Source organism: Mastigoproctus giganteus, chromosome 2 (assembly GCF_048544385.1).
Source record: "Mastigoproctus giganteus isolate SK-2022 chromosome 2, ASM4854438v1, whole genome shotgun sequence".
NCBI classification, from domain to species: domain Eukaryota; kingdom Metazoa; phylum Arthropoda; class Arachnida; order Uropygi; family Thelyphonidae; genus Mastigoproctus; species Mastigoproctus giganteus.
The window spans coordinates 119,491,615-119,504,707 of record NC_143576.1 but is presented as its reverse complement, the minus strand read 5'-3'; the positions used below and the strand labels follow the sequence as shown (position 1 = coordinate 119,504,707).

The window sequence follows — 13,093 nt, the reverse complement described above, 5'->3', positions numbered from 1 at the left end:
TCTCTTAGACTTTTTAAAAATGAAGTTTGGTTTTATTGTGTATCTTGTTTACAACAGGTCTGAATTTTTATGTAGGCAAAAGAATGAGACTGGGGATTCTGATATGAACCAGTTGTTTTGCGCTGCATCCTTATCCTGAACAGCCTTAAAGCTTCTTTTTTTTTTTGAAAAACCATAGTTTAGATAAGGAACAGAAGTTTAATGTAGTCCGAACAGGAATAATATAAGTGACATGATCTGAGCAAATGTGCCCCTGTTTCAACTAACATGAGTAATGCATTCCTGGAAAAGTTTGTGCTATTTGAATAATTTTTTTTTTCCATAAGCAGAATATTATAATGGGTTCTTACATTCCTGTTGAACTTTGAGATTTGCATTTTTATCATAGAAAGTGGATTCAAACAGTAAATTAGCATTGATATGAGCTGACACTTCATAAGACTGCAATTAACATAGTGGAGGAATTGTTTTTATCCTTCTTATTGGATACTGCACTGTGAAGAATTTTTCTATTTTTGGCAGTAATGTATGCAGATAATAAGTAAGGGTACAACAGATAATAGGCACCAAAATCTGTTAGAAACATTACCGAAGCTAAAGTGTGTGAGGGGAGTTTTAAAATTTCTTAGTCTGGATCTGCTTTCAGGAATTGAAACTGTCCTAAGCGTTACGGAACTTCTTCCAAATAGCAGCCTTGTAGCTCTACCCAGTTCTCAAACATGTGCAACATGCTGTTTTTCAGCATGCTCGTCAGTGTTTGTGGCCATGATTTTTTCAATTCCATATCACTATCAAATTTTTACCCTCTTAGCTTACATTATAAATTCAGGAATGATCAAAAATTGCATGGAGTAAAAGATGGACTGTAGATAGATAGTCTAGTATTTTGCTTCTGATTGATCGTAACATATTTCATGCTTTTTTGTGCAAAATGTGGTCTAGATTGTCCTACAGCAGAAAGCACGGAGTGACTAACATCTCTCTTTTCTCTCTCTCTCTCTCTCTCTCTCTCTCTCTTTATGTGAAAACATCTTTGGCAGAACCTACTAAATTTCTGATTGAAGTAAAACCAATTTGTCACAAAAATGTGAAACAGAAATTATGCAAATTATGTCACTTCCTAAATGACACTAGTGCTTGATTCAGTAGAGTAAGTAGTGGGCATGAGCATAAAAGATTACATTGTTATTTCAGACTGAAATGATGTCACTTCCTAAATGACACTGATGACGCCAACTCAGTCACTAATTGATTCAAGAGAGTAAGTAACGGGTGTGAGCATAAAATGTTACATCATCCATAACTTTGGCTCTAGCTGTTCAATTTTAAAATGGTTCTGATTTTTGTCAAAGACATTTTCACATAAAACATCTTTCATGCGTGCAGGGTATACACATGCACTTTTTTTCCAATTTTTATCTCTGAAGTGATGCTATTGCACTTCCAAATGATAAAAGGGAAGCAGAATAACTTTTCCTGTAAAAGGAACAGTTCTCAGACTGCCATGTTTCCATCCTTGTTGTCTCTGCCACCTGAATATTGTTGTCCTACTTAATGCATTCAGCCTATATGCTTGTTAGATAAGCTCTAGTATCTCCTGTCTGCTTTCTTCAATTATAAGGCAAAGTTGTGCCTTATATTTAAGACAATTGTAAACACAATCAGGTTTCACGGAGACATCTGTGCTGCTGACTCGATACCCCAACACTGCTATAGGATGTGCTTGCTGTCCACCACAGTCACTTAACGGTGCTAGCCAGTCTCAGAACTTTTCAGATGCACCTTATAGAAAGAACTTTTTTTAGTATGATCTTATAGTATCAAAAAAAAAAAAAAAAAAAAACTAGTTTACCCACCCGTACCCTCCAAGAATTTGTCTAATTCTTCCTTGAATTTATTCAACCAATCCACTTCCACAACAGCAGATAGAAACCAGTTCCAACAATTAACCAGCTGCTGGCTGAAGGCAAACTTTCACACATCTATCCTGCAATTATCCTTCCTCAATTTGAATTTTTACCTGTCATGTGTGTAGTCTCAGCAATTGGAAGAATACCATTAACATTCAGCTTACTCAATCCATTCAAGGCTTTAAACACCTCAGTCAGATCTCTTCACAGGTGCCTGATCTCAATGTTGCAATTTGCAGAACTGAGGCCTTTACAGGTAAGAGTACCCTTTTGTTCCCTTCACCAATCTGGTTACCCTTCTCTGCACCTGTTCCAGCAAATCTAAAGTGAGGCCTTCAGACTTGTATACAGTACTCAAGATGCAGCCTAACCATGGCCTTATACAAAGGGATAATCACCTTATTCCTGATAGCAGTGTTTCTGTATATCATTGACAAAATCCCATGAGCTGTCCTGACAGAATGGTCTGCTCTACTTAGAGAATTACACGTCTGATTACACAATTACCTCAGTTCTTTTTCATTTTTCACTAGCCTGAGTACCACACAGTTGATAAGTTACTCTGGGGTTACTGCTACCCATGTGCAATACCTTGCATTTATCGATGCTTAACTTCAACTGCCATTTCTCAGCCCACTGACTCAGTTTTCCTAGATCTTGTTGCAGTAGCTCACCCTAATGACTGTCGTTAACCACCCTGCCAACTTTTTTTATCATCTACACACTTAAACATTAAGTATGATATACCTTCATCAGTATCACTGATAAATATTGAAAACTGGATCCAGCACTAAATCCTGGGGAAATCCACTAATAACATTAGTCCACAGAGAGCAGTGCTCATTGATAACTGCTCGTCTTCATCTGCTTAACCATCCCTTTATCCATAGCAGTAATGCCACGCATCTCCAGTTTGTACAGCAGTCTTTTATATGCAACAGTATCAAAAGTTTTCCTGAAATCTAAGTATATGATGTCAAAATGATTTTTTGCATCCAGTTTCTTTATCACTCCATCGTAGTAACCTATCAGATTGGTTAGACAAGACCACCCCTTGACAGATCCATGCTGTGATTGCAATATAATTGCATGCCTGCCCAAATGGCCATCCATTACTTCTTTAACCAGTGATTCCATTATTTTCCCTGGAACAGATGTTAAGCTAACAAGTCTGTAATTACTCATGTTGCCTTTTGATCTCCCCTTTATGAATTGGGGATATATTTGCACTTCTCCAGTCCATAATGACTTCCCCCTGAATCCAAATATGTTCTCATAATTGTGGCTAAGAGTGTGCCTTACCTTCTTGGCTGCCTCCCTTAATATAATTAGATCCATCTGCCCCAGGTGCCTTTTTATATCCATTCTCAACCATTTCTCCTCCACTTTCCTTTCGGTTATCACATAGTCATTTAGCTCCCTGTTAGAGTTTGATAAAATTCTTTTATTCCCTTCCCTAAAGAATTCCTCATGTGTGAATGTAGTTGCAAAACACCTATTCAATTTGTCTGCAACCTGAGCAGAGTCATCAACAGTTAATCCATTGACATTGTGACCCAATGTGTTTCAACCCCTTCTACTGTTAATATAAGTATAGAAGTCTTTGCCAGAGACTTCTCATAATCTGCCTTAGCTTGCCTAACCTCCTTTGTAACTTGATTACAGACTAATTTATATCTATCATAGACTTCAGTATCACCTTATAATTTATATGCATCCCATGCACTTTTCTTCACTGCCATGAGTTTCATCAGTTTATGACACCCATTAGGCTTATACCTTGAAGGGTATTTCTTAGTTGGTATGAAGAGCCTAATAGCTGCTATGATTAATTTCTTGAACGCTTCCCATTTAAAATTTGCTGAAGGTAACATCATCAGTTAGTCCCACTGCACACAATTTAAAAACTGTCTGAGAGCTCTGTAGTCACCCTTATGAAAGCAAAAGCCTTTACCTGTACTCTTGGTAGTAGTTATGTCCTTAATTAAATTCCACATTATTATACTGAAACCCAGTGGGTCTTTTACCTGTAGATTCTTAATGCATGCTGATAACCAGATCAAGAGTATTTCTTCTTCTTGCCTCTCTAACATGCTACATCTTGGATGACTGTTAGAAAACAGTCATCCAAGAAAGTCATGTCTTGCTAGTGTGTGTGACCGACTCACAAATTCCAGTCAACATCTAGAAAGTTAAAATCCCTCATTATGAGATATTCTGATTTGTTGGCCCACTCTATTTCCCTCTATAGCTGTTTGCTACACCCATCATGGGCCGATAACATACTCCTATTCTCCATTTTGTTTTCCCAATGCTTATATCATGCCAAACTGACTCAACATTGCACTCGTAACCTAAGTCAACTGGTGCTTCCATAGCCAGGTGGGAAGCAGCAGTGCATAGCACACGCTTCTTGATTAGACCGGGGTTCGAGCCCATCACCACCAAATACGGAGGATGTGGAAAGGTCAGGGATTGACCACCGCATATTCCCGGAGCAATATGACCTTAGTTGCTAATGCTCCTAAAAACCAAATAACAAACAAACTAAGTCAACTGGATGCACTGTCTTAAATTTAATATTCTTCTTAACTAAGAGCATAACCCCTCTCCTGTTCTGTCTGTCCTTCCTATATACATTGTACTCCCCATATTCAAATTTAGCATCACATGTCTGAGTAACACCATGTTTCCATTATTCCTACAATGTCTGTATTTTGTGACTTAATCAGTACTTCAAATTCATCAACTTTATTTACAGTGTTCCTAGTATTAGTTTACATGCAAGTATTCATGCATGTGTTCTTCCTCTTAGTTACCCTAAAACAGCCCATGTATTCGTTTGTTCCATGATGACCCACAGCAGGGCCAGAAATCCCAGACACCTTGCTTTCCAGTACCAATAGTAGCAAAGCAAGAATCACTTTCACCTCTCTCTGCTGCTCTAGTTAAACTATTAGTCTGTGTATCATCCCCCTAAACTAGCAGTTTTCTGACCCACCTATCACTGCCTTGATAGCATCAGCAAATATTCTTGCACCCCTTCTGTTTAATTGTACCCACCCCTGTAAAAACAGTCACTCCTGTTAACAAGCACAGACCACACTGAGAAAAATTGTACCCTGTAAGCCTTGCACATTCTATCCAGTGCCAAACTGATTGACAAGGCTCTCAACATATACTCCCTCCTGTTGCATCTGGGCAGAATTGTAGGTACTTTCAAATTCAGTCCTAACTCACAACTTTTTGCCAACATTATCCTAGACTTGTTAAATAAGTTCTCAGATCTCTTACTCTTAATATCATTAGTGCCAACGTGTACAACAATATTGCCTTTTGTGCCCTTAAAAGATAATATCTGCTGCTCTACATCATCTACTTTTGCCCCTGGCAGACATAACCTGGTCCTATTCCACTTATCCCTTTTGCACAATGTATTTCCTGTTTCCTTGACAATAATTAGCTCCTGTGGGACCATCACATTCTGCCTTGAAGATTGCAGTGTGTTGTGTGATGCACAAGAATGAGCTCTGGTGCTGAGTTTGGCAGCTGAAGCTTGATGGGGCCCCCTCATTTTAATTCTTTTGAAGGCATCTGTCCTACTCTTAAAACTCATAAATGCCCATCAGAATGTTGAGTTGGCACCTAATTTCTTCATGCCTTTGCACCTAGCACACACAAAGACATCCTCTTTGGCAGGATCTTGTCCTGTTCTAGAAAGGTCTCAAACATTTTGAGTATTTGATTGCTAGAACAAACTACCATCTGTTGTTGTGAAAGTTGATAGCTTAAATAAATTCAAGGAAGAACTGGACAAATGCTTGGAGCAAATGGATAGGTGAAATGGGAAGGTTTTTTTTTTTTTTTTTTTGGCTGATGCTGTTTAAGCTTGCTTTCTTGCATCACATGTCCCTACTAATGCTAATGTAAGGAAGATCAGATCTTGCCATGATGCCCATCATAACCTCAAAAGACATCACTCGTATTGCATGACAGGAGAGATGGGGTTTGTCAGAACTTTGCTTTGGAGGCTAAATATGGGTTTTGCCACTTCAAACCTCCAGTAAGCAAAGTGGTGGTAATGAGCTGGATGGCCCCTAGTATAACCTGCTGACAGCACTGAGAGTTGGCTCTTCTGTTTGACGTGGATGCCTTTACCTCAACCCCCTCCACTGTAGTGAAGGTGCACAGATGATTTTGTTTCACATAGCAACTGAACTTTGCCAAAAATTGGTACATTTGATTTACAATTTGAACCTGAATATCAGTTCCAACAGCATTTTAGACTACTAGATAGGTATCCCTAGTTGTCATAGCTGGAAGAATGTATGTGAATGGCCTCAAAGACCAAAATAATTGAAGTCTTCAGACAATTTAACCCCTGTTGACTTGGATCATATGTTAATTTTCCTGTATGCCTTGTATGTTTGTTTCCTCCCCTTCAGTATCCACTGGAGTAAACCAACAAAGATGGATTAAATACCTGTGGTTTCCTTATTAATGTATTATTATTCTTAGTGGCAAATAATGCATGAAAAGCAAGCTTATACAGCAAAAAAAAAAAAAAAACCCATCCCATTTCACCTGACCTGTCCATTCTTTCCAACAGTTTGTCTAGGTCTTCCTTGAATTTATTCAAGCTATCCACTTCCACAACATTAGACTGAAGTTTGTTCCAGCAATCAACCATGCCACTGGCTAAAGGCAAACTTTCTCACATCTATTGATCTGCATCAGCTTAAGGCTTCATTAAGTTTTATTTTATACAAAATTTTAATGATATATTTTTAAATATGTTCATGAGGCAGAAAAAATGTATTTCAAAAAAAATAAATTGTGGGGAGTGGAACAGAATAGTTTTCTTTATGTATGTATATCCTTGGAAATGTTCAAAGAGAGCATTTCTTTGGTTTTGTTTACTCTCAGAAGTACTGTTATCACTCATTGCTTACCACTCATAATTTCAGTGGATAGTATAAATACTGTAAATCACAATTTAGTAAGATTTACAAATGTACGTTAAACTGGAAGAAAAGAACTGAGATCGAGCTGTTCCTCTTTATCAACTTCATGCATATACTCTTTGTTCAACATCTTTGAACAACTCTCAAGAAATGAGTTCATTATTGACTTGTAAAGCTGCACAGCAACAAATACTTTTCTGTTATCTGAAAGTATTTACTAAGAGGAAAAAATATAATAATGAAAATACAATTGTGCAAAGCACATAGAATTGGAGAAGTTAATGTACAGGTATTATTATAATAAAGAATTCAAACGAATACTGATTCATTGTCGTAAGAATTATGGTTTATATTGATTTTTGTGTTCATTTCAGAAAAAAATTTAAGTTATTGTTTACTCTTATTTCTAGAATGGCCGAAGTATGTGAATTATGGTCTGATGCAGCAAAAGATCTTTCTCTTTGGGAACAGGTTGATTTGTCATGGGCAAATATGGAATTTACTGAAGATGAATTGATTTACCTGTGTGCTACACAATTATCACAAACAAAGGACCTGAACTTGTCTGGTTGGGGAAAGTCTCTTACAGCAAGGGGAATTCAGGTAATGTTGAGTTCCAGTTAAAATATTGTTTCCATATAATTTGTTTCAATGAATTTTTTTTGTGATGTTCGCTGTATTTTTATATTTCATCATTTGGAAGAGAAGTGAGTTTTAGAAATACAAATTGCTCTTTTCCTTTCCATTAGCAATATTTATTTATTGTCTTACTGAGATTAATAGGTTTACATTACATATCTAAATAACTTAGTGAGAAAGGCAGCAATAATACGTATAAGAGTTGTTCACTTTCAACACATTTAAGGCTTTAAAAAGTTTATTTTTGAAAAGTTGTGAAATCACCTTTAGCATCTATACATGCATCCTGTTACTGCACTATCTGTAGGGAGGTTTTCACAGACTGCTTAGATACAGTGGTAAAAAGATTAGCAATCCTTTTACTGCAATGATAAAAGGGTCACTACTTTGGTGCACAACTCACATGATTGTATAAAATGGTTGGTGTTAGCCTCACTGGTGTTCACTAATCATGATTGACAGTCACCTGTTTTCTGTTCTAGCTTCATAAAGAACATGATAGAACATCAAAAACATTGAGACAAGAACTTCGTAATCGTCAACAACATCAAAATCTTTACCAAAATTATACACTTTAATATCATTAAAAAAAAAAAAAAAAAAAAAAAAAAAGAACTATGTGAAAAGGAAGGTTCGGGATGCTGACTTCACCACTGCAATAGAACTATTGGAAAAGTTTGACTATCACTCCAGTCGAGGATCAGTAGTTATATTTTAATATCAAATAGAAATAACGATTAAAACAGCCAAATTCTAAAGCAAAATAAATTTCCTGGATCCTGAATTTACTAAAAGAGATGGCTTCTGTCACTACTGATGCCCGTTTTTGCCTTGTTTATTACTTTTGTGCCTAACTTATCTTACATGCCTAACTTATATTAATAAAACTGTTACGTCTAGTTAGTTTCGGAAAACAGGAATAAGTTAATAAAATTTTTATTTTTAATTCAGTTAAACGAAGACAAGTGTACTTGCTTTGCAGCATAATGTTTCATGAAACTAACAAATGCTATTGATCAGTATTTGCCATGCCTGCATAGCAAATACTGATCAACTCATGCTGTTGCTAGAGCTAACCATGCAAAAATGGCAATGCGTAATGTGCCACTTGCCCCCAACATGTAGTTTTACTTTTCAGTTCCTCATAAAACCTTCTATATATCAGCAAATAGAGGAGTTTTTGCTTTTTTATTGACTTAAATTGGCATATTAATTTATCTTTTAGAGTTGCATATAACTCTGTTGCATGTATTCCTAGTAAACAATACTTTAGTTTAAATTGAATTTAGATAGAGATTTTGTAGGTTATTATTTGTATCTGTAAGGGTATCAAATCCACGTGTGGACAGGTTTTGTATCTCCCCCGAATGAAAAGTTTTTAATTATACTTAGCCGCTTTAATTGTTAGATTAAATTATTTTCTATAAGTTGCTTATAGACATAGTCAAGCTCCGTGGTTTATTTTGAATTTAGATAGCGCGATTTGGAAAGTTAATAATACCTCGTGTCCGTAGATTAACCGTTCTTAACTTGTTGCCATTGTTATAAGATACAACGTGTGCTAGCTTAAGATTTAACGGAAAACTAGATAGCGAGTATAGTAGTATCAATTAATCAGTAAAATTTATTAATCTTATTAAATTTCATTGTCAATTGAATTGTACTTTTTTAACTAAATAAATATAGCGACCTAGTTATTACAAATTTAACATTGACAAATGTAAAGTACTACATATGGGAAACAGTAACCCCAGAGCAACATATCAACTGTGCGGTACTACACTGACAGTGGTGGAGAATGAAAAGGACCTGGGGGTAATTGTGCAGGCAGATATGAAGTTCTCTGAGCAGTGCAGACAAGCTGCAAGAGTAGCTCATGGTGTCTTGTGAATGATATACAGAAATTTTTCTAGCAGGGATAAGGAGGTGATTATTCCCTTGTATAAGGCAATGGTTAGGCCACATCTTGAGTACTGTATACAGGTCTGGAGGCCTCATTTCAAGAAGGATGTAGAGCTGCTGGAACGGGTACAGAGAAGGGCAACAAGATTAATGAATGAAACGAAGGGTTGCTCTTACGAAGAAAGGCTTAAGTTTTGCAAATTACAGAGTCTGGAGACTAGGCACCGGCGAGGTGATCTGATAGAGGTGTATAAGGCTTTGAATGGTTTGAGCATGCTCAATGCCAATGGGATTCTTCATCTTGCTCAGAATAATCACCTCGGAGGGCATAAATTCAAATTGAGGAAGGACGGATGTCGGATAGATGTGCGGAAATTTGCCTTTGGCCAGCGGGTGGTTGGTTGGTGGAACCAACTTCCATCACTTGTTGTTGAAGTTGATAGCCTAAACAAATTTAAAGCTCAACTGGATAGGTATTTCGAACGAACGGAGGGGTGAAATGGGAGTGGTGTGTGTTTTTTTTTTTTTTTTTTTGGCTGATGCTGAATAAGCTTGCTTTCTTGCATCATATGCCTCTACTAATGCTAAAATGTAAAATCATAAATTAACACATAAGTTGACAGGGGATAAGAAAGTCATATAACGTAACTCGGAGATAATATTCGATACCTAAATACATATATATATATATATAGTGTTATAACTGCATTGGGATTAGGTTTAGGGTTATATTTTGTATTGGAATTTTATTGAACTTGAATAGAAATCATGACTCAGACCAGAGCAGCAAAGTTGTTGTTGTTATTTGGTTTTTAGGAGCATTACCTGATTTCCTCGCTCTCCTTACATTGCGCACACACAAAAACATTCCCTTTGGCAATATCATGTCCCGTTCCTGATTGCTCCACAAACATCAAACAAGCAGTGCATTTCAATAGACTGTGATTCAGAGGACAACCGCCCCCCTGAGCCACACCACTTCCACTAGTTTGAGCCTTTTGCTTTGCTACTCGAGGCGCCTCTCAGAGAAGGGCAACAAGATTAGTGAATGGAACAAAGGGTTGCTCTTACGAAGAAAGGCTTAAGTTTTGCAAATTACAGAGTCTGGAGACTAGGCACCGGCGAGGTGATCTGATAGAGGTGTATAAGGTTTTGAATGGTTTGAGCATGCTCAATGCCAATGGGATTCTTCATCTTGCTCAGAATAATCACCTCAGAGGGCATAAATTCAAATTGAGGAAGGACGGATGTCGGATAGATGTGCGGAAATTTGCCTTTGGCCAGCGGGTGGTTGGTTGGTGGAACCGACTTCCATCACTTGTTGTTGAAGTTGATAGCCTAAACAAATTTAAAGCTCAACTGGACAGGTATTTCGAACGAACAGAGGGGTGAAATGGGAGTGGGGTTTTTTTTTTTTTTTTTGGCTGATGCTGAATAAGCTTGCTTTCTTGCATCATATGCCTCTACTAATGCTAATGCTAATTAGCAACTAAGGCCATATTGCTCCGGGAATATGCGATGGTCATTTCCTGACCTTTCCGCATCTTCCATATTTGGTGGTGACGGGCTCGAACCCCGGTCTAATCAAGAAGCATGTGCTACGCACTGCTGCTCCTTCCCACCTGGCTACAGAGGCGCCTCGAGTAGCAAAGCAAAAGGCTCAAACTAGTGGAAGTGGTGTGGCTCAGGGGGGCGGTTGTCCTCTGAATCACAGTCTATTGAAATGCACTGCTTGTCTGATGTTTGTGGAGCAATCAGGAACGGGACATGATATTGCCAAAGGGAATGTTTTTGTGTGTGCGCAATGTAAGGAGAGCGAGGAAATCAGGTGCCAAGCATTGTTCTGGGCTTATATGAGAGCTTGAAGGACAGGGTGGATGCTCTCGAAGGATTTAAATTGAGGAGCCCATCAAGCTCTCAGCTGCCCACATCAATGCCATAGCTTGCACTAGAACATCACGCAACGCAGCGACAACTCTCAAGGCAGAATGTTGTTACCTACAACAACTGGTCCCAAAGGAACTAGTTGTAGGTGACTCTACTGTTGGGGAAACGGGGAACATATTGTGCAAAAAGGATAGATGGAACAGGACCAGGGTATGTCTGCCAGGGGCAAAGGCTGATGATTGTGTAGAGCAGATATCATCCTTTAAGGACACAAAGGATGATATTGTTATACACGTTGGCACTAATGCTATTAAGAGTAGGAGACCGGCAGAATTACATAACAAGTACAAGGCAATGCTGAAAAAAAGCTGTGAGTTAGTGTTGAATCTAAAAGTGTCTGCAATTCTGCCCAGACACGATAGGAGGGAGTATATGATAAGAGCCTTGTTGATCAATTCGGCCTGGAGAGATTGTGCAAGGCTCAAGGGGTAGAATTTTTCTCAGCCTGGTCTGTGCTTGTTAACAGGAGAGACTACTTCTACAGGGATGGAATACACTTAAATAGAAAGGGTGCAAGAATATTTGGTAATGCTATCGTGGAAGAGTTAGGTGGGTCGGAGAACTGCTAACTTGGGGGATACACTGACTAATAGATTAACAGTAGCCGCTGGCAGAGGTAAAAGTGATTCTTGCACTACTTCTATTGAAATGCAATTGAACAGCAGCCTGGAAAGCAAGGCAATGGGAATTTCCAGGACTGCTGGGAGTCATATTGGAACAAGTAAATACATGGGCTGTGTTAGGGTAACTAAGAGTAGAAACAGGTGCATGTACACCAATGCTAGGAGTATAGGTAATAAATTCAATGAGCTTGAAGTGCTAGTCAAGACATCAAAGGCAGATATTGCTGGGATATCAGAGACATGGTGTCATACAAACATAAGCAGTGCAAAACAGGAATTTGGGGATTACAATGTGTACAGAAAGGATAGACAAGACAGGACAGGAAGGGAGGAGGGGTTATGCTGTTAGTTAAGAAACACAAAATCTAAGGAAATGCATCCAGTTGATGTGGGTGGACAATGCAATATTCAGTTTGGTGTGACATAAGCACTGGGAAAGGAAAAATGAGATATGAATCTGATGAGTATATTGAGCAATTGTGCAGAGAAATAGAGTGCGCCAGTAAATTAGAGTGTCTTATAATGGGGGATTTTAATTTCCCGGATATTGATTGGAATTTGTGGATTGGTCACTCACACACTAGCAAGGCTTTTGTGGATTTATTGGATGATTGTTTTCTACAGCAGCATGTTCAGGAGGCAACTAGAGGGAGTAATACTCTTGATCTGATTATCAGTAGTGATTCTTCATGCATCTGCAGATAAAGGAACCACTAGGTGGCAGTGATCACAGTGTGCTGAAGTCGGATTTACTCAAAGAGGTAACCACCATCAAGGGTAAATGGAAGGGTTTTTGCTTTCGTAAAGGTGACTACGGTGGTCTGAAACAGTATTTAAATTCTACATGACGGAACCAACTGATGATGTTACCAACAGCAAATTCAAAATGGGAAGCATTCAAAGAATTAATCTTGGAAGCTACTAGGCTTTTCATACCAGCAAAGAAATATTATTCAAGATTTAGGCCTAAATGGATGTTAGATGAACTAATTAGACATGTGACAGAGAAGAAAAATGCATGGGATACATATAAATTAACATGTGACACAGAAGCCTATGATAGATATAAGCTGGTCTGTAACCTCCAAGTTACTAAGGAGGTTAGGCA

General features: G+C 38.1%; 1 protein-coding gene across 1 annotated transcript in view; it reads left to right on the top strand.

The window, feature by feature from the left end:
- The window catches only part of Fbl6 (F-box and leucine-rich repeat protein 6), a 190,050-nt gene that overhangs the window by 97,583 nt on the left and 79,374 nt on the right, over positions 1-13,093 (top strand). The window contains exon 4 of the mRNA XM_090368643.1: positions 7,285-7,477. Coding sequence (XP_090224769.1) covers positions 7,285-7,477 — 193 coding nt within the window. The remainder of the gene's footprint in view (positions 1-7,284; positions 7,478-13,093) is intronic.